This window comes from Galeopterus variegatus, unplaced genomic scaffold (genome assembly GCF_000696425.1).
Source record: "Galeopterus variegatus unplaced genomic scaffold, G_variegatus-3.0.2 Scaffold3997, whole genome shotgun sequence".
Lineage (NCBI taxonomy): Eukaryota > Metazoa > Chordata > Mammalia > Dermoptera > Cynocephalidae > Galeopterus > Galeopterus variegatus.
Window position 1 is genome coordinate 71884 of NW_007730108.1, and position 18696 is coordinate 90579.

At 50.2% G+C, this 18696-nt stretch overlaps 2 protein-coding genes across 5 annotated transcripts in view; one reads left to right on the forward strand and one right to left on the reverse strand.

The window, feature by feature from the left end:
• LOC103602071 (pentatricopeptide repeat-containing protein 1, mitochondrial-like) overlaps window positions 1-10605 on the forward strand; it is a 38260-nt gene extending 27655 nt beyond the window's left edge. Inside the window, exons 4-9 of the mRNA XM_008586487.1 lie at window positions 1899-2117; window positions 4009-4110; window positions 5100-5807; window positions 7065-7181; window positions 8098-8280; window positions 10325-10605. Of these exons, the coding sequence (XP_008584709.1) occupies window positions 1899-2117; window positions 4009-4110; window positions 5100-5807; window positions 7065-7181; window positions 8098-8280; window positions 10325-10507 (1512 nt within the window). The 3' untranslated portion in view covers window positions 10508-10605. The remainder of the gene's footprint in view (window positions 1-1898; window positions 2118-4008; window positions 4111-5099; window positions 5808-7064; window positions 7182-8097; window positions 8281-10324) is intronic.
• Window positions 10606-10933: 328 nt separating this feature from the next.
• On the reverse strand, window positions 10934-18444 carry BUD31 (BUD31 homolog (S. cerevisiae)). Of its 4 annotated transcripts, none has more exons than XM_008586475.1 (6): window positions 18338-18444; window positions 17297-17423; window positions 16642-16762; window positions 13592-13714; window positions 12906-13072; window positions 10934-11180 (listed from the first exon to the last, which is right to left on the reverse strand). In XM_008586475.1, exons 3-6 carry the CDS (start codon window positions 16733-16735, stop codon window positions 11130-11132), a joined length of 435 nt encoding a protein of 144 aa, XP_008584697.1. In that variant the 5' UTR covers window positions 16736-16762; window positions 17297-17423; window positions 18338-18444; the 3' UTR covers window positions 10934-11129. The 4 variants fall into 4 exon arrangements, with proteins under 4 accessions (XP_008584697.1, XP_008584700.1, XP_008584701.1 ...); XM_008586478.1 differs by lacking the exon at window positions 18338-18444 and adding an exon at window positions 18279-18320; XM_008586479.1 differs by lacking the exon at window positions 18338-18444 and adding an exon at window positions 18229-18253.
• Between the last annotated feature and the right edge of the window lie 252 nt (window positions 18445-18696).

The following is an 18696-nucleotide window of genomic DNA, read 5'->3' on the forward strand; positions in this document are numbered from 1 at the left end:
CATCTATAACCTGCACTCCCACTGCAAAATGAATTTTTAAAGCAAATCCCAGACATTCTATCATTTCATCCATAAGACTTTCTTTTTTTTTTTTTTTTTGTCTTTTTTCGTGACCGGCAATGGATCGCAACCCTCAGTGTCGCGCCCATACCGGACCGGGGACCGGCAACGGGATCGCAACCCTCGGTGTTGCACCTGCACCTCGCTCAGCCAGTGAGCGGCCGGTCTGTATGTGGGATCCGAACCCTCGGCGGGAGCGCCACCACACTCTCAAGCGGCGCACTGTAGCAGTGCGCCACCGGGCCGGCCCTTGGTTGAGGTACTTTTTAAAATAAACTCCTTACTTTAGAATAATTTAAGATTTATAGGAAAGTTGCATTGACAGTATAGAAAGTTCCCAAATACCCCTCACCCAACTTTACCATGTTAACACCTTACATTACAATGATACATTTGTCAAAACTAAGATGCCAACATCTGTATATTACTGTTAACTAAACTCCAGACTTTATTTGGATTTCACCAGTTTCTCCATTGATATCCTTTTTCTATTCCTGTATCCAGTCCAGGTTTCCATACTGGCTCCTGCAGTCCAATACTTTCTGAGTCTTGTTTTTCATGACCTTGACAGTTTTGAGGTGTACTTGCCAGGTATCTTGATTGCCCGTCAGTGTGTGTTAGGCTGGTGCTTCCTCATGATGGGACTGGGGTTATGGGTTTGGGGAAAGAACATCACAGAGGTGAAGTGCCCTTCTGATGTCAGTGGGTACGTGACATCGACATGATTCATCACTGGTGACATTAACCTTGGTCATTTGGTGAAAGTGGTTTTTGCCAGATTGCTGCAGTGTGAAGTTACTCTTCCTTTTCCATCCATTTTCTGGGTGCCCTTCATAGCACTTATTACTGCTGGTGATAACTTACTCATTCACAGTGTGTCTCCCTTCTAGAGTGTAAGCTCAGTGAAGACAGGTGTGTCTGCTCTGCTGGCCACCAGGGGCCAGTGCTGTGCATGTAGCGAGTTCTTAGTACCCATCTATCCAATGTGTGAATACATGCAGAGCCTACATCATCCTCCAAGTAGGGATCACCAGCGTCAATTTTCAGATAAGGAAACTCAGGCCCAGAGAGATGAAGGGACATATCCAAGGCTACCGCACTTGAGAGCATTGGAGCTGAGAGTTGAGCCCAAAACAGCCTGACTCTAGCATCTTTTTATTCCCCTCAGCAGCTTGTCACCTGCCCTCGGTCAGATGGCCCTTCTCTGGGAAGCAGTGAGTGCTTGGCTTTAGCAGGAAGTTCTGCCTCAGTCTCCTGGAGGCTTGAGTGTTAGCTCCACCCCTAGGGTGTGTGACTTGGCAGGTTGAGTGGCCCTGAGAATGTGCATTGCTTCCAGCTGCTGCTGCTGGTTTGAGGGCCACCCCCAGAACACTGACATACACTCTCCTACTCAACCCTTTCAACAACCTCCCAAGGTGATGGTATCATCCTCATTTTCACGATAAGGAGCTAATGCCCACAATCCCTTAGTAAGCACTGTGCTTCCTTTCCCAGAGCATTTCCACCCTGTGACCACTTGACAGGCAGGGTGACCTGGTTGGGCCTGAATGTAGGGACATCAGGTGGACCCTGTGGCAAACACCCTAGGTCCAGAATGGGCTGACAAGTGCCCATGGGAGGATGGTTTCTTGTTCGGTACACCTGGGGGTGTGGGCTCAGTTTTCAGAGTCCCTCTATCAGTCAGGGGTTGGAGAGCCAGGCTCTGCTGTGTCATTTGGCACTGCCCTGGGCCTGTTGAATATGCTACTGCAGTCCCCGCTGGCTTCCTCTGGGATGGCTGCTCGCCTGCGCATCCAGCTGATCCCAGAGCCACCTCTATGTTTCTCTCATCTCATCAGATGAAAAAGCGGGACCTGGAGCCCTCAGATGCCACATACACGGCCCTGTTCAATGTCTGTGCCGAATCTCCCTGGAAGGACTCTGCTCTGCAGAATGCACTGAAGCTCCGGCAGCAGCTTCAGGCCAAAAACATCCAGCTCAACTTGAAAACATACCACGCCCTACTGAAGATGGCTGCCAGGTGCGCAGACCTCAGGATGTGCCTCGACGTGTTCAAGGTGGGGATGCCCCTTCTTTCCTACTCTGCTTGCGGTCAGCCCCATGTGGCAGGGGTGAGGCTGTGGCCCTCCATCTCCCTTCATGCTCCTTCAAGAAGGTTCAGGGAAGATGAGACATCCCTGTGCTGGGCGGTGGGTTCACAGATGAGTCCAAGACCCTGCCCTCGGAGGTCTCAGTGTGACAGAAAGACAGAAGGTGTGTGCTTCTGTGTGCTGTGTCTCTGAAGGGGGAGGGCTTCACAGAGGAGGCACACTTGACCTGAGTGTCCGGGATGAGTCGCTGCTCACAGGTAGGACCCCTTGTGCAGAAAGAGCAGTGGGAGTGAAAGCCCTGGCTCCAGGGCGCTGTGGAGTCCGGGCTGGTCAGTGTGTCGGGTTCAAGGGACACAGGCGAGTGCAGGTATGGGACACTGAGCAGGGCCTATTCCAGAAGGGCCCTGGGTTCCAGGCACGGTAGGGCTTCAGCCTGTGTCCTGTTCTACTCCCCTGTCGCCTGGTAAGAAGTGTTTTTTTTTATTCCCAGTTCACAGAGAAGGAGATCTTGAGGGTTTGAGCAGGAAGGACAATGAGCAGGGTGTTGGTACTACTGTCCCAGGTTGCAAGAAAGAATACACCTTATATGAAGGTTTGTCATAAGGATGCCTGGGAAGCAGAGAAGGTTCCAGGTGTCCACAGCCAGGCCTCAGGAGGACCAGAACAGTGTGAGGGCTCCTACTGCCCTTAGCTGCCTTGTCATTGTGCTAGTCCCTTGGGCCTGGCAGGCACATCTCGCTGTCTCCTCTTACATTCTGCCCTGATGATGACTTGGCGACTTTCAGTTTGTGCTCCTCCTGTGACTGACTGACGCTTTTCCTCACTGTACGTATCGAGTTCCCACTTGTTCCATTTGGGAGACAGGACCTGACGGGCTTTTCCTGGCTCTGTGTGGTGAAGACAGAGCTCACTACTGAGTGGCTCCCCGATGGCTGACTGGTCATTAGACTGGCTGCCTTGAGCTGGCCAGCTCTTGCTGGGGAGGTAGGATCTTGGGGGACTTGAGCTTGGAGACCTCCCTGTGAGTGACAAATCTCTCCAAAGGGTGCTGTGGGCAAGGCAGTACCAGAAGCTTCTGGAAGGGGACAGTGTAGCTAATAGGCCTCTTGCCTGGCTTGTCCAGAGATGTCAGATTGGTATTTTGGGCAGGTGTCTCTGGCTTGTGGGTTGGTGTTTAGAGAGGAAGAAGGACCAGCTGAGAGACAGCTGTAGTTGTTCAAGAAGAGAGAGCACAGACCAAACCTTACCCAGAGCCGACAACGGAGGAGGTGGCCCTGGGGTAAGGGAGGCAGGAGAGTGGCAGCAGTGGGGCTGGGAGCCCCTATGCTGACCAGAGGGACAGAAGAGAGGCTTGAGGAGAAGCCCAGAGGTGCTGAGAGGTGAGAGGAGCATCTCAAGAAGGCCATGGCCAACCCTGCACACCCAGGAGCCGCCAGTGATAGTGCCATGAGCCTTGCTGCCATGGGGGTGTTCCAGAGATCCCAGAAGACAAGTGCTCCCTGGGGCCTCACTCCACAGATGCGGAAACCGAGGCCGGGGAGTTGAGTGCCTTGCCTGCACCCACAGCTGGCCAGTGGTGGAACTAGGACTTGAGCCAGTTCTGTGCCATTCCAGAGCCTCAATCTGAGGGACTTTAAGTGGCCCCTGGGATGGTCTTTGCCGAGGTGCTTCTCAGACCACTTGCTAGGAGCAGAACCCAGAGAGAGGCCAGGGCAGGGAGCAGTTGGGCTGCTCTGCTCTGCTCGGGAGCTGGTTCTGAGCCGGCCCCAGAGCCACGTTCCAGCACCCACCTCCTCGAGGTGCACAGCCTGGGCTCTGCCATAGGTTCTCAACAGAACTGCTTTGTTTCCTCCCCCAGGAAATTGTTAACAAAGGACACATGGTCACAGAGGAGACCTTCAGTTTCCTGCTCATGGGCTGCATCCAGGACAAGAAGACAGGCTTCCGATATGCTCTGCAGGTCTGTCCCTCCAGCCCTGCCTTTCTGCTCCACATCCCCCAGGTGTCTGCATCAGGGGTGCAAAACGATGATCCTATCAGCATTTCTTGACCACCTACTACTGCCCTGTTCTGGGTGGTTTTTTTGGTTTGTTTTTGTTTTTTCCTTTTTGTCTTTTTTTGTGACTGGTAACGGGATCGCAACCCTCAGTGTCACGCTGGCACCGCGACCGGCAACGGGATCGCAACCCTCGGTGTCGCGCCCGCACCATGCTCAACCAGTGAGCGGACCGGTCTCTATATGGGATCCAAACCCTCGGCAGGAGCGTCGCCGCACTCCCAAGCGCTGCACTCTTCCGAGTGCGCCACCGGGCCGGCCCTGTTCTGGGTGTTTTTACACTTGTGATCTTTTGGCCTTTCCAGCAGCTGCTGCAGAGCACGCTGCTCCCCCCATTTTACAGATGGCTCGCCGCACTCCCAAGCGCTGCACTCTTCCGAGTGCGCCACCGGGCCAGCCCTGTTCTGGGTGTTTTTACACTTGCGATCTTTTGGCCTTTCCAGCAGCTGCTGCAGAGCACGCTGCTCCCCCCATTTTACAGATGGCAAACCCGTTGCCTTGGTGTTATCAGCACTGCACTCTCCCAAGTGAGCCACAGGACAACCCCAATACTTTGCATATGGTTGTCTTGCCTTTGGCATTTGCTGGCCTGACTCCTGACTCTGAGCAACCACTTCTTTTTTTTTTTACCTTTTTTGTCTTTTTTACTGACCGGTAATGGGATCACAACCCTTGGTGTCGTGCCCGTACCGGGGACCAGCAACGGGATCGCAACCGTTGGTGTTGCGCCCGCACCGCACTCAGCCAGTGAGCGGGAACCGGTCTCCACATGGGATCCGAACCCTCGGCGGGAGCGCCGCTGCGCTCCCAAGTGGCGCACTCTCCAGTGCGCCACTGGGCCGGCCCCCAAGCAACCACTTCTGCCGAGGTGACGTGTGTCTCTCCCCAAACAGGTGTGGAGGCAGATGCTGAGTCTGGGGCTCAAGCCAAGCCGGCACATCTACAACTTGCTGTTGGGGGCAGCTCGTGACTGTGGCCTGGGGGACCCGGAGGTGGCCTCAGAGCTGCTCCTGAGGCCCAGGGAAGAGACAGCCCTGCTCCAGCCCCCGGGAGGCAGGCGGCGGGCAAGGGGAAGAGCCCAGGCTGAGGCAGGTGACAGCATGTCAGCTAGGCTGCACGTGGAAGCCCTAGAGAGGCAGCTGCTTCTGGAACCTTCTCAAGTACTTGAGGGGCCTCCAGAGCCTCAAGAGGCCAGATTGACCAGCAAGGCCCAGCCTGAGGTAGAAACCAAGGCAGAGCCTGACCACACAGTGGCCCTCATCCCAGTGGCCCTGAAGCCACCTCCCTTGCAGCTGGAGGTCAATCTCCTGACCCTCAAGACCATCCCCCCAGCTGTGGTCTCCTTAGGGACAGTAACCACCCCCTCCGACAGGCTGGCCTTGATGGGGGGCCTGGAGGGCTTCCTGGCCAAGATGGCGGAGCACGGGCTCCAGCCCGACATCAAAACCCTCACGCTGCTGGCTGAGGTGGTGGAGCCTGGGAGCCCCACGGAAGCCTTGCTGCTGACCCTCCTGGACACGCACCAGGTGGAGGCTGATGTGACATTCTTCAACACACTGATGAGGAAGAAAAGCAAGCTGGGAGACCTGGAGGGGGCAAAGGTAAGGGGCTCAGAGGCAGGCATTTGGCCCTTAGCTGGGGACCCTCCTCCTCTTCCCTTTTCTGCTCCTTGGACTGCACAACCTGACGTCTTTTCCTGCCTTGGGTCCTCATATGCGCCTGAAGCCCCATTCTGGGCCTGACCTGGGGTGAAGTGCTGGGAATCGAGCAGGTAGAAGCTGGACATGTTCTCTGCCCCTCCTGGTGGAGTTCATGGATGGGTGGGAAGGCAGATGACAAACATTTCATTACTTGACATGGGGGACACAAGATGTGCAGGTGCTGCAAGAACATATGGCTGAGGTGTCACTCAGCTGGGCCAAGAGGTTGCCCTCAGGCAGCCTCTAATGGCTCCCAGTGATGCTCCAGTGTCCTCACCTTTTACACCCCATCCCTCGACAGCACACTTACTCTGTGGACGCTCTTCTAAGAGCTTCACTGCATTTTTTTCTTTACTGATCAGACCAGGAGACACTGCTGGTACGTGGCTTTCTCCATTTCACAGATGGGGATGTTGGGTCCCTCATGGGATTTTGTTTATTCATATGACAAGTTTTTTTATGAGATGCCTTTTTTGCCAGAAGTACTGCCCTGGGCACTTGTGGGGGTCAAAGGTGACAGATTGCCTCTGCCTTCAAGCCTTCAGTGCAGAGCACACCTTTCAGAAGTACTGCCCTGGGCAGTTGTGGGGGTCAAAGGTGACAGATTGCCTCTGCCTTCAAGCCTTCAGTGCAGAGCACACCTTCCTGTGGACAAGCTAAACATGATAGAGCCCATCCCCAGGACCCTCCCTGACCCAGCCAGGCTGAGCAGGGGACCCTCTACCTCACCCCTGGCCTTCCTCACTCCCGAGGCCAGCACTTCCCACATTGTGGACCACAAGTTCCTGAGGCCACTGGTCTTGAATGGTCGAGTATGGGGATGGCCTGCAGAGGAGCATGTGACAGTGAGTGGAGGACGGGAACAGGAAGGTATTCATGGAGAAGGGACGGCATATTGGAGACAGGCAGGTTGGACGTCAGGGTGCACATGCAGAGTGGTTGAATTCCTAAGAGGTAGGCTAGACAGGACTTAGGGCCTTGAGTGCCAAGCTGAGGCCACTGGCGTGATGCGGTCAACAGAGGGAGCTGTGAGGCCTCCAGCAGAGCTGTGCACCTGGGGCTAGGGCCTCCAGTTTCCAGCCCAGAACTTCACCAGAGAAGGCTCTCACCGGGGCCAGTGGCTTACAGGTTACAGTGACACCATGTCTGTCCTCACAGGCGCTGTTGCCAGTCCTGGCAAAGAGAGGAATCGTCCCTAACCTACACACATTCTGTAACCTGGCCATCGGGTGCCACAGGCCAAAGGATGGTCTGCAGCTACTTGCAGACATGAAGGTGAGGGGACCAGGCCTGGGCAGGACGCCTGTGGTGCTGAGGAGTACTTGGGGGTGCTCAGACAGTTGGGGTGGATGTGGGGTCCCGTCCACTGCCCAGACCTCTGCACCTGGATAGGATAAACTGCATGGAGGCAGGGAGAGGGGGTCACTGGTCCCATCTGGGATAAAGTAGACCCTGGCGAGCTACTGCAAGAATGGATGGAGAGCAAGGGGTGTTCCTATCTTGAAGGTGGCAGTGGGATGAGATTGAGGGGTGGGGTGGGCCTTGGCCCCAACACTCCAAAGGGATAGAGGGATGGAGGGTATGACCGGAGCAGGGGTATATCATAATTCCTGGGGGGGGGGGGCAGTTAACCAAGCCCCTGAGGAGTTCTATATGCATCCCACCTGGCCTGCACTGGGACTTTGCTAAGTGGATTTTATCTGACCGCAGCAGAGGGCACTTCCTGGGGATCAGGTTTTTCATGTCCCCCACATTCACTGTTTCCTTGCTGTTTTTCCTGGTGCTACTGGACTCACCCAGCCAATATTGGCTGTTTTTCTAGACTGACCATCACCTTCTGGTGACAGTGTTGTCACCAGTAAACCCATTGAGCGAGGAGATGGTATCTCCTGCATCGTTTTCTTCTTGAGTCAGCTGGTCTCTGAGAGCTGCACAGGTTTCCTTCAGGGCTGAGGGCAGGGTGCGGGTAGGACGGATCCACGGAATGGGGCACACTTGCTTACTTTCCTTTTGGAGGAGAGTACAGCCTGTTGTTGCCACAGGCTGTACTGCCCTCTTGTCCCTGGTTGCTGGTCTTCAGAGCAGACCTGACTGGCTGGGCAACTCCCCAAGCTGGACATGCTGCAGCAGGCTGTTTAGTCCCAACAGCAGCCATCATCTTGCTGATTGTGTGACGTCCTTGATGTTCCAGAAATCCCATATGACGCCCAACACCCACATCTACAGCAGCCTCATCAACGCAGCCCTCAAGAAGCTCAACTACACCTATCTCATCGACATCCTGAAGGACATGAAGCAGAACAGAGTCCCGGTGAATGAAGTGGTCATCCGCCAACTGGAATTTGCGGCTGAGTACCCACCCACCTTTGACCGGGTATGTGTACCAGGCTTGAACATGCTCACCGTCCTCTTAACCATCACCACCCCACCACCCACCCACCCCTGGTTCTGGCCTTTCGGGCTGGTGTTCCCTTGCTTAAAACTTTCCCTTAGAGGAAATCATAAAGTGCCCATACCACAGCCTGCGAATCCCTGTCTGCATGGCTCATTTCCTATCTCAGGCCAGTCTTCCCCTGGTTGACTGTCAGTCCCACTGGCCTTCTGACATTTGCTAGACACCACCAGCCTTTCCTGCCTCAGGGCGTTTGTATTCCTTCTGCCTAGAATAGGCTCCCCTTGCTTTTCATGACTAATTCCTCCTCCTCCTGCAGATCTCCGCTTAAATGGCTTCTCAGAGATGCCTTGCTGGCTGCCACCCCCACACATCTGAGTCTCTCCTCCCCACTACATACTGCCCTATTCCTTTATACCATGTTTTACTTTATAATTACACGCTCACGTGCGCAGTTCTCGCCTTCACTGAACCATAGGCTCCTAGAGGTGGAGACTGTCTGCCTTGCTCCCCTGCGTCCCCAGTGCCTGCACATTGCTTGGTATCAGTACATACTGTTTGTTCAGTGAATGGGCAGCAGTAGGGCAGGGTGATGGAATTTGTTTTGTGCTGGCTGATCATTCTCTTCCTGCTGCTCTGAGGATATCAGGCTCTGGGTGTTTGGTTTTGGGTCTATTGAGTCAGACCCTGTGCTGAGCATCTCCACAGCAGCCAGAGCAACTGTGACCTGGAGGAACACGACCCAGATAGGGAGGGAGACAAGTAAATCTGCAAGGACACAAGCCATGGGGCATGGGGCGGGCATGGCTATGCAGGAACAATACTTGAATGCCATTCCAAAGGCTTAGTAGGAACGAGTGGGACAGCAGTGGAGAGCATGAACTGTTGGTTGTTAGTCTTTCCTCATTGATTCCTCAGAGTTCTTTTGGATACTAGTCTTTGGTCACATGAAGCAAGTATCTTTTAGTTAGTGGACTGTCTCTTCACTCTATGGGGTAAGGCCTACTAGGGGTCTTCTTAGGTTCAACAGTCACAAGCCTACCAAAGGCCTAAAGCTTATTGTATTGAAACTATATACTCATACTCCCTTGTGATGGTGGACTTGCTTAAATTTCTATTAGGTATGCTGAAAAGTTTTGCTTTATATTCTTTCAGGCTATATTAGGTACATTCAAGCTTAGAATTGTTTAATCTTTTCAGTCAAACCTTTTATCATCACGTGACAACAGTCTTTACCTCTGATAATACTTTTGCCTGTTTTTTCTTTTTTTTTTTTCCTTTTTGTCTTTTTTACTGACCGGTAACGGGATTGCAACCCTCAGTGTCGCGCCCGTACCGGGGACTGGCAACGGCATCGCAACCCTCAGTGTTGCGCCTGCACCGCGCTCAGCCAGTGAGCGGGAACTGGTCTCCACATGGGATCCGAACCCTCAGCGGGGGAGCGCCGCCGCGCTCCCAAGCGGCGCATTCTCCAGTGCGCCACTGGGCCGGCCCCCTGTTTTTTCTAAATATTCCCCTTATAGCTTTCTTTTGGTATCTGCCTGGTGTTCCTTGTTTCTCCTTTTCTTTCCCCCTGTCCCTGGAGACCATTGCAGGAGTGCCAGGATGATGGTTCAGAAGGGAGGCAGTGGCTGTGCCTATGGGGAGGCACGCAGCAGACTGGAGGCAGAGTTGATGGGACCCAGCAATTCTAGCTTGGGGGGCTGGGGTGACATCCATGGGTAGAGGAGCACAGCAGTGCATATTTAGGAAGAAAGGTGACTATAAGGCATGTGGGAATCTGGGCTTGCCCCATGGCACAGCAACTTTACCTGGAATCTGTTTCTCTACAATAAGCTACTCATATTGAACATTAACACCTTTTCTGCCCTGTCTCCTGTAGCCACCTGGGAGAATAGCAGGGATAAGGTTCCCTGAGGCCTGAGCCAACTGCCATGGTTTGGGATTAGCTGTAGGTAACATGCAATGATTCTGATCATCAGAGGGCTCCTCTGAACACCTGAACCCTGTGCTTTTCCAATTACAGTACAAAGTGAAAAACACCTACTTGGAGAAGATCGATGGTTTCCGAGCTTATTATAAGCAGTGGCTGAAAGTGATGCCAGCAGAGGAAACCCCCCACCCCTGGCAGAAGTTCCAGACCAAGCCCAAGGGGGACCAGGACATTCTCAAGGAAGCTGATGTGGACAGAGGCCTTGGGGGCAGGTGACAGGGAGCATAGCTGGAATAAAGTACGTGGTTGTTTGTTACAGTGCTTTGTGGGAGCCCCAGGAGTGCCCTCCATATTAAAGACAAGTGAACATGCTACTGTCGCCTTGTGCATGAAGGCCTGGCCCAGAGTGAGAACTGTAGCATTTTGCAGGTGTTGGCATGAAGACAACCACTGGGCCCAGGTCCCCAAGTTCACAGCAGGTCCAAGACCAGCTGGCACCACCTCCACATGTCATCTCAGGTCATCCTCGCCTGAGGAGTTGTCATCCCATCACTGAGGAGGAAAGGGTCCTTGCTTACAGTCACATAGCACCTATGAGCTGAAGCCAGGACTGAGTCTCAGGGGCATCTAGTCTCCAGGGCCTGGTGCTCTCCCACTGGGTTCCATACATTGTTGCTCTGAAAGAACAGATGCAGAGCCCCGTTTAGAGGTTTAAAGGTTTTATTTTTACAAATCACACCTGATGAACACTGAAGCCTTCACCTGTAGAGACCATGCTCTAACTCGGGCCCAGGGCACTGCTCTGCAAGAAGAGCTGCTCCCAGGAAAGGGGGTGGCACAATAGGCAGAAACCTGTGAAGTCTGAAGTCCAGGGTCGAGGGGTCAGTGCCCAAGGACCTCAGCCAGAGCAGCCACGGCAGCCACAGTGTGTGCACTCGATGATGCGGCCCTGCAACAGAGGACAACAGAGGACAGCTGAGGCACTGCACCCAGCCACCCACCACACACACACACCCCTGCACACTCACAAACACAGTAATCCTCCCACTGAGAAGGGGGAGAGCAGGACATTCCCTACAGGACACATCTCTTTCATGGTTCTGGACAGGGAAAATTTGGTTTCCTCGTGAAGATGGCAATAGCTACGGTTGACACAGATTACATCTGTATATGCATTTAATTTATACAAATTCAACATACATACATGTCAAAAAAGGAAAATTAATTGTGTGAGTGAGTCTTATTAATCCCCTAAGTGGGCATGACATCCATGAAGATGGCAATAGCTACGGTTGACACAGATTACATCTGTATATGCATTTAATTTATACAAATTCAACATACATACATGCCAAAAAAGGAAAATTAATTGTGTGAGTGAGTCTTATTAATCCCCTAAGTGGGCATGACATCCCCTGCAAGGAGCTGAGGTGGATGTGCTACTGCTTGGGGCCTCCTGTTGGCTGGAAAGCTTTCTGGTGGGGGCATGGGAGCAGAAGCATGTACACTCGAGTTTCTACAACCAGTAGAACAGGCTTGTCCTCCACGTTCGGTATGGCCTGATGTCTGGCCAGGGGCCCACCCAGCAGACAGAAGGCCTCAGAGCAGTGATTTGTGTTTATTTTACTTTTTAAAATTCTTTTTTTTAGAGGAACAAGACTTTAGTCTAAGCGAACAAGATCCTCTGGTGAGACCCAGCTAAAAAGCAGGCTCTGTTCTGGTCACAGGGCTGAGGCAGCCCCCTAACCCTGACCCAGACACTCCTATAGAATCCTATAGCTCTCAGAGGAAGAGGGGCTGGTGCTGCTTTGCCAAACCCTCTCTGCTTCCATCAGAAAACAAACACCCAGAGCCTTCCCTCAGGGAGGCAACCCTCACTCACTCTCCACTGCTCAGTATGCCTGTCCTTGAGCTTCCACCTGGTGCAGGGAGACCAAGCTGCCTGCTGAGTTACAGCCCTTAACACCAACCCAAAGCTCTATACATTGTAACTCTCGCTGTAGCATGAAGGGACTCATGTGATGAGGCACCTGTGTGAAGCTAGGGGAAACAAGGTCAGGCCAGGAGACTGGCGATCTGGCCTGACCTGCTGGCTGGGCCAACAACTGTCTGCCAAGGGGCTGCACTGAAAGGCCACTAATGGGCACCACGTAACTCTTCTCTGTCTCCTTCTACAGCTCCTTTTCAGAGGGGCTAGGGCCCCAAGTTCAGCTACTGCCAGCTTAGCACCACTCCCGAGGTGCCCAACCTAGTTTGGAACAGAAAGTTCTGACAGAAGAAATGCAGTGATGGTAATGTTAAAGTGTCATTGTAAGGACCAAAGGGAAAAGGACAGGAACTCCAGCTGAATGGCCACCCTTCCCTGATCTAGCCCTCCCACCACCTGTGGCGGGTATTGTCACCACCATTTCTTAAGCGAGGAAAAGAGGTCAATAACTTGCCACAGGTGGAGGTGAGATTAGCCTCCAGACCTAACAAACACGATAACTGCCAAACTGCCTAGCGTGGATTCTTAAGCAGAGGGACTTGGTCCTGGGAGGGATGGTCAGTAGGATGCCTGGTGACAAAACTACATTCTAGCCCAACCAAATCATAGAAAATCCCTTGTGCAGAATTTTGACTAGGGCAGAATTTTGAACTAAAAATAACATCAAACTTGATCATCAAACATTACCACTTCCAGCTTGCTTTTGGGAACCCGGCAAATGCAATTTGTCCCAAAATTGGTGTCCCGTGTCTGAATGCAGCGCAGGCAGCACAAATTCTCATAACCCTGCTTTTTCCATTTTGCGATCAGGTTTTTGTCTGCATAGCCTTCTTTAATACAATATTCATATAGTTCTTCAGAAAGAGAGAAAGGGCATCAGAATGTGGTGTTACAAACCTTCCCTCACCCTTGTCGCATCACCACCCTTGATTAAAAAGAATATTTAGGACCGGCCCGTGGCTCACTTGGGAGAGTGTGGTGCTGATGGCACCAAGGCCATGGGTTCGGATCCCTATGTAGGGATGGCTGGTTGGCTCACTCGGGAGAGCGTGGTGCTGACAACACCAAGCCAAGGGTTACCCCTTACCAGTCATCTTTTATTTAAAAAAAAAAAAAAATTTTAGCCAACATTAGCCTCTCCCTATTTTTAGCGGGAGAGCGTGGTGCTGACAACACCAAGCCAAGGGTTACCCCTTACCGGTCATCTTTTATTTAAAAAAAAAAAAAAATTTTAGCCAACATTAGCCTCTCCCTATTTTTAGTAGTGAAAAGAATCATGATACTTGCTGAGGTTGTAAAGATAAGGGCTATTACTTAAACGACTCTAAAAACTACACAAGATTGAAATGCCAAGAGAGAATTTGGCCAGTTACCTCTGCTTATGGCTTTCCGCTTGTAAAAGAGGTCAAAGATATAGCGGGTTTTCTGGTGGTGGATCCTGAAGATGGGCCACAGCGATTCCACCTTCCTCTTTCCCTCATGAGGTTCTGTTTCAGCTGGGGAGAAAAAAGCGTGGGTTTTGTTTTTTCAATAACTAGCGATAATGAATAAATATCACATTATACCCACTGGGATGGCGGGCCACAGCGATTCCACCTTCCTCTTTCCCTCATGAGGTTCTGTTTCAGCTGGGGAGAAAAAAGCGTGTGTTTTGTTTTTTCAATAACTAGCGATAATGAATAAATATCACATTATACCCACTGGGATGGCTATAACCAAAACGATGGACAATAACAAGTGCTGGTGAGGACGTGGAGAAATTGGAACCCTCACACACTGCTGGTGGGAATGTGAAATGATGCCGCTGCTGCACAAAACAGTTTGGCAGTTCTTGAAGAAGTTAAACATTTAACCATATGACTCAGTAGCAATTACACTCCTAGGTACATACCAGAGAGAACTGAAAACACACGTGCACATGCAAACTTGTACATGAATGTTCCTAGAAGCCAAGAAGTAGAAGCAACCGAAATGTCCGTCAACTGAATAGATAAATAAGATGTGGTCTCTCCATGCAGTGGAATGTTATTTACTTATGAAAAGGAACTGAAGTGCTGATACATGCTACAACATGGATGAACCATGAAATGTAAAACTGACTGTGGTGACTATTGCACAACTCTGAATCCACTAAAAACCCCTTACTTGGACACTTAAAGGGTTAATTTTACAAAATGTGATTTATATCATAACGAAGCTATTACTTTAAAAAAAGAAAAAACAAGATAAATGATTTGAACATAATTGTTTTATATTAAAAATGCCTTTTTAATTAGATAAATTAGGAAACATAGGTTTTAAAAAATCATTCAACAATAATCTCTGTTAACGCCCTGGTCTCTATCCTTCCAGACCTATTTCTACAGTATGATAATTTCTCAAGATAATTCTAGGCTCACAGATGAGCATCCTAATCATGTTTAAGGTACCTCTAATTTCATCTCCCAGCCCTCAGTCCCTTAGTGCTGAGGAAGAGCCAAAACAAACTGGCCCAGTCTGAAGGCTCTCAGTGCAGTGGCCTGCAGGAGACAGCTGCTCCTTCAGAAGTATGCATAGGATCAGGTGGAGCTCAAGTGCCACAAGTCTCCCTCTTTTAGCAAGTTACAGGTTGATCTTTGTCTATAACCTCCTCTTACATTTTAGGGCACGGGAGAAAGGTGAGGAGTGGTCAAGAAAACTATCCCTCCTTTCTCTAATTTTTAAGGCTTTTTATTACCTAGGATTTGTAATTCAGCTCAACAAACAGAATTCTGTGATCCCAGCAGAAAGGCAGGTGTTGAGAACTCAGCCAGTGCACACTGTGTGCCTGCTATGGAGGATGCCCTGCTTAAGGTGCCCAAGACACGGCAGTGGGCAAGACAGAGTAGCCTTGCTGTCTGGGTATCTAAAAACATCTCAGACTTAACATGTCCAGAACTGAAATCCTAACTCACCCACCCCAAAGCTGCTTCCCTTCTCAGGCCATCAGTCATGGAGCCATCCTTGAAGGCCCTCTTTCTTCCAATTCAGCAATCTGGCAGTGCTGAGCCTGCATTTCCACATGTGAAATACAGTGGGCTCCGGGCTCCAGCTTCTCACCATTTCCAGTCTGCTATATCCCCAGAGCTCCCTACTGTTCTCAACACTGAAGCCAAGTGTCCACTCTACCATCATCTGTGAGGGGTGCTATCTTCTTTATAGTCGAAGTAGGAGCATCATGAATTAGGTCTTAAACCTGTGTGTTTATCAAAAATGGGAAAGGAAAGAAATGCTGAAAGGCTATATGGTTAAATAAAAACAGGAGAAAGAATACTTCTTTTTGGAGGTAAAGAATATCACATTCCTCTAAATACAGGGTAAGATTCCCCTCTTCTCAAAAATCACCCCTTAAAAGAGGAAGTAGATATGCTTTCAAGGACTCACAAAATCTCTTCTATTCCAGCACTTTCCCATTTCCTTTACTATGATAAAGAGCTGTTTGAGGAAAAAATCTTTCAGCCCAAAATAACCTTGATAACTACAAGTTCTGGGTATTTAATAGAAGTTACCCGGCAACTTGGTTTTGAAAAAGGAAATAAAGTAATTTCACACTGATTTAGTAATTACTGCTGGAGGTATGACCTCATAATAACAAAGGTTTCATTAGTTACAAACAAGCACTTAAAAGGTTGCTTTAAAAAGCAGTTCAAGGGCCAGCTCCATGGCTCACTCAGGAGAGTGCGGCACTGGGAGCGCCGAGGCCGCGGGTTCGGATCCTATATAGGGATGGCCGGTTAGCTCACTTGAGAGAGTGTGGTGCTCACAACACCAAGTCAAGGGTTAAGATCCCCTAACCGGTCATCTTTATTAAAAATAATAATAATAATAATACAGTTCAATAAATGTTTATACTGTGATCATATAAGGCCAACAGATACTTGTGGCTTCAGATAAAATTTCCAAAGACAGCATTCTACACAGGTTCACAAAGTACAGAATCACACACCATTTAGAGATAAGTGACAGTACATTCTGGAAAACTTAGATGATGCAAAGACTAAGTGATGATGAAAACAGTATCAAAGACTCACAAGAGAAGTTTGAAATGTTTCATACAATGTGAAAGTGAAAAAAAGTATTTTCAAGTAAATATATTTTGTATGATTTTAAATATACATCTAACCAAAATAGTAAATAACTATAGGTAGACTATTTAACTATTTGATCTACATTCCCTAAAGCTTTTATACTCAAGTTAGCCAAAAAAACTTTTTTGAGGACCATTTCATTAATGTTATCTTATTTTCTGGCACTTCCAATATTCCTATGAGTTAACATACAAACAAAACATGTCAGTTTTAAGAGACCAGCCTCTTCTCATATTCACATTTATGCCTAGCCCATAGAGGCATCTAAGCCTGTGATGCTTGGACCCAGCCCACCTAGACCAGCACTTCCCACTCACCTTCTCTCATCTTTTGATCTAATTCATCCAGTGTTGGCTCGATCAACTCCCAGCCATCTGGGGGAGCTTTCCGGCTTCTTTTGACTTTAGGCATTTTTTCCACAAGTTAATTTGCAAAGATCTGGGGAAAAAATTTAAATGAAGTGGTTTCTGAGTCTCAGATCCCCAAAGACCTTCACCAGCCACTATTTTGGTACATGTTCACTTTCTCAAGGCAGCATAGGGCAGTAGCTATAGGAAAGGGCTCAGCATCCAGCTTACCTGGGTTCAAATCTTGATTCTGCTACTTACCCATTGTGATATTTAGAAAGCTTCTTAATCTCCCTAAATCTGTTTCCTCATCTGCAAAATGGCGATAATAGAACCTACCTTATGGGGGTTATTTTAACGACTTAATTATAATTTTATGTAATGTGCCTGGTGTATAATGTGTGCTTAATAGACATTTGCTGTTACCATTAACGATCAACTACCAGCCTGGCCCTATACTGGATATTAGGAACACAGAACAAGGAATTAAGACATAGCTTCTGCCCCCTTAGAAGGTAACATTTTAGCAAGGAAACAGACAAGTGAAAAGACAATTATGGTAGTGTGAAGAGGACTACCATAGGATGAGTTTTTAAAAGGGAAAAGAGCTGTAAAACCATAGTACCTGAGGATCCTTTTCCAAGACTGTAATAGAAAGATCTCTGGTCTCTGCAGTTAAGGGGTTGGATTCTTGTCCGGCTCTACCAATTATTCTGTGAGTTCCAAGAAGTTAATTTGGTCTTCAGTTTCATCTGTAAAATGAGGGCAGTGGATTAACCGATTGTCAAGGCCCCATTTAGACCTAACGAACATGTTTCATAGACAAATCAGGTAAAGCCCATACAATAGTAAAGTCCAAATATAAATAGCAAAACGTTGTTCAAATCACATAGCACTTCCTAGCTGGCAAAGAGATCTCAGGCTAATTATCTCTCCCGTAAGTGCAGCAGACTCACCTGTCCCAAATTCACTCCCCACTTCGGTAAGCTGCCTGACAACTTACAAAGCCACACACAGAGCCTCTTCTTATGAACTCTCCACAGCAACTCTACAGATGAGGAACCAAACTCTTAAGAGGCAGAGTCGGGGTCGCACAGCTGGGAATTGGCACAGTCTGACTGACGCGGCTCCTGACTCCCTAATCAGTGATCTTTGCGCTGGACTCCCCTGCGCTGAAGCTAGCGATAGGAGGATTCTGTTTCCTGCCCTAATGATCACTTTCCTATAATCCGGAGAATTCAAGGGTCCTTGCCTAGCTTGGGAGTCAGAGCAGGTCTCCCGGGAGGAGTAAAGGTAGGAGGTAACCAGATTAAGAAAAAAAAGGTGTCGGGCGGTGTAAGAGAAGTAGGGACGTTCAGGGAAGGAGGCGAGGGGGAGAGAAGGAAGACGTGACAGCCGGGATTGTAGGGAAGGTTCACAAAGAGGACAGCATCTGAACCAGGCTCAGAAAAACGACAGAGCAAACGGCGTGAAAAGAAGCCTACAAGCAAGAAAACCCCCAAATCTGCCATCTCCTCGGCAGAACGAACTAGGCACCGCCTCCTCTCAGGAACTCACTCCACTCCCCTGCTCCGGCCGCTCAGATCGACTTCCCAGCCAGTGCAAACCTGCGGTCCCTGACCCCGTCCGTTACCAAGGTACTGGAGAACAGAGGAAAAACACCCACCGGAAACCCCTGCGCCTCAGGCCGCCGCTTTTCTATTGACGGCTTCCGCTCCCCAGGTAATCTCTTCAGGATGAGGTCCTCGGGGAGCCCCGCCCAGCCTCGCGCGGAGATTGCGTCATTTTGGGTGTCTGCAGCGCTGCCTGTATAGAATTCCAGAGCCGCTCTTGCCCTTTGCCCTCACTTCCCAGGAGGTGTCCGACGGGGCCACGCGTCTCCTCGGGCAAGGAGACTAGGGACGCTGTTGCCCGGCAGCACTCGGGCGAACCCGGACTCAGGCGGCGCGCGGGACAGTCTGGCTTCGTGTGCGGCCCTCCCTGAGGTCCCGGTTCTCTCGGCAACTGCGGCGGCCGCGGCGCGCG

Excerpts from the sequence above, each read along its gene's own strand:
- BUD31 (XM_008586475.1), bottom strand. The coding sequence starts at position 16,735 with ATGCCTAAAGTCAAAAGAAGCCGGAAAGCTCCCCCAGATGGCTGGGAG. Across the intron at positions 13,073-13,591 it reads GCGGAAAGCCATAAGCAGAG|AACTATATGAATATTGTATT; the intron begins GTAACTGGCCAA and ends CTCTTTCTGAAG. Across the intron at positions 11,181-12,905 it reads CCAAAAGCAAGCTGGAAGTG|GGCCGCATCATCGAGTGCAC; the intron begins GTAATGTTTGAT and ends CCTCTGTTGCAG.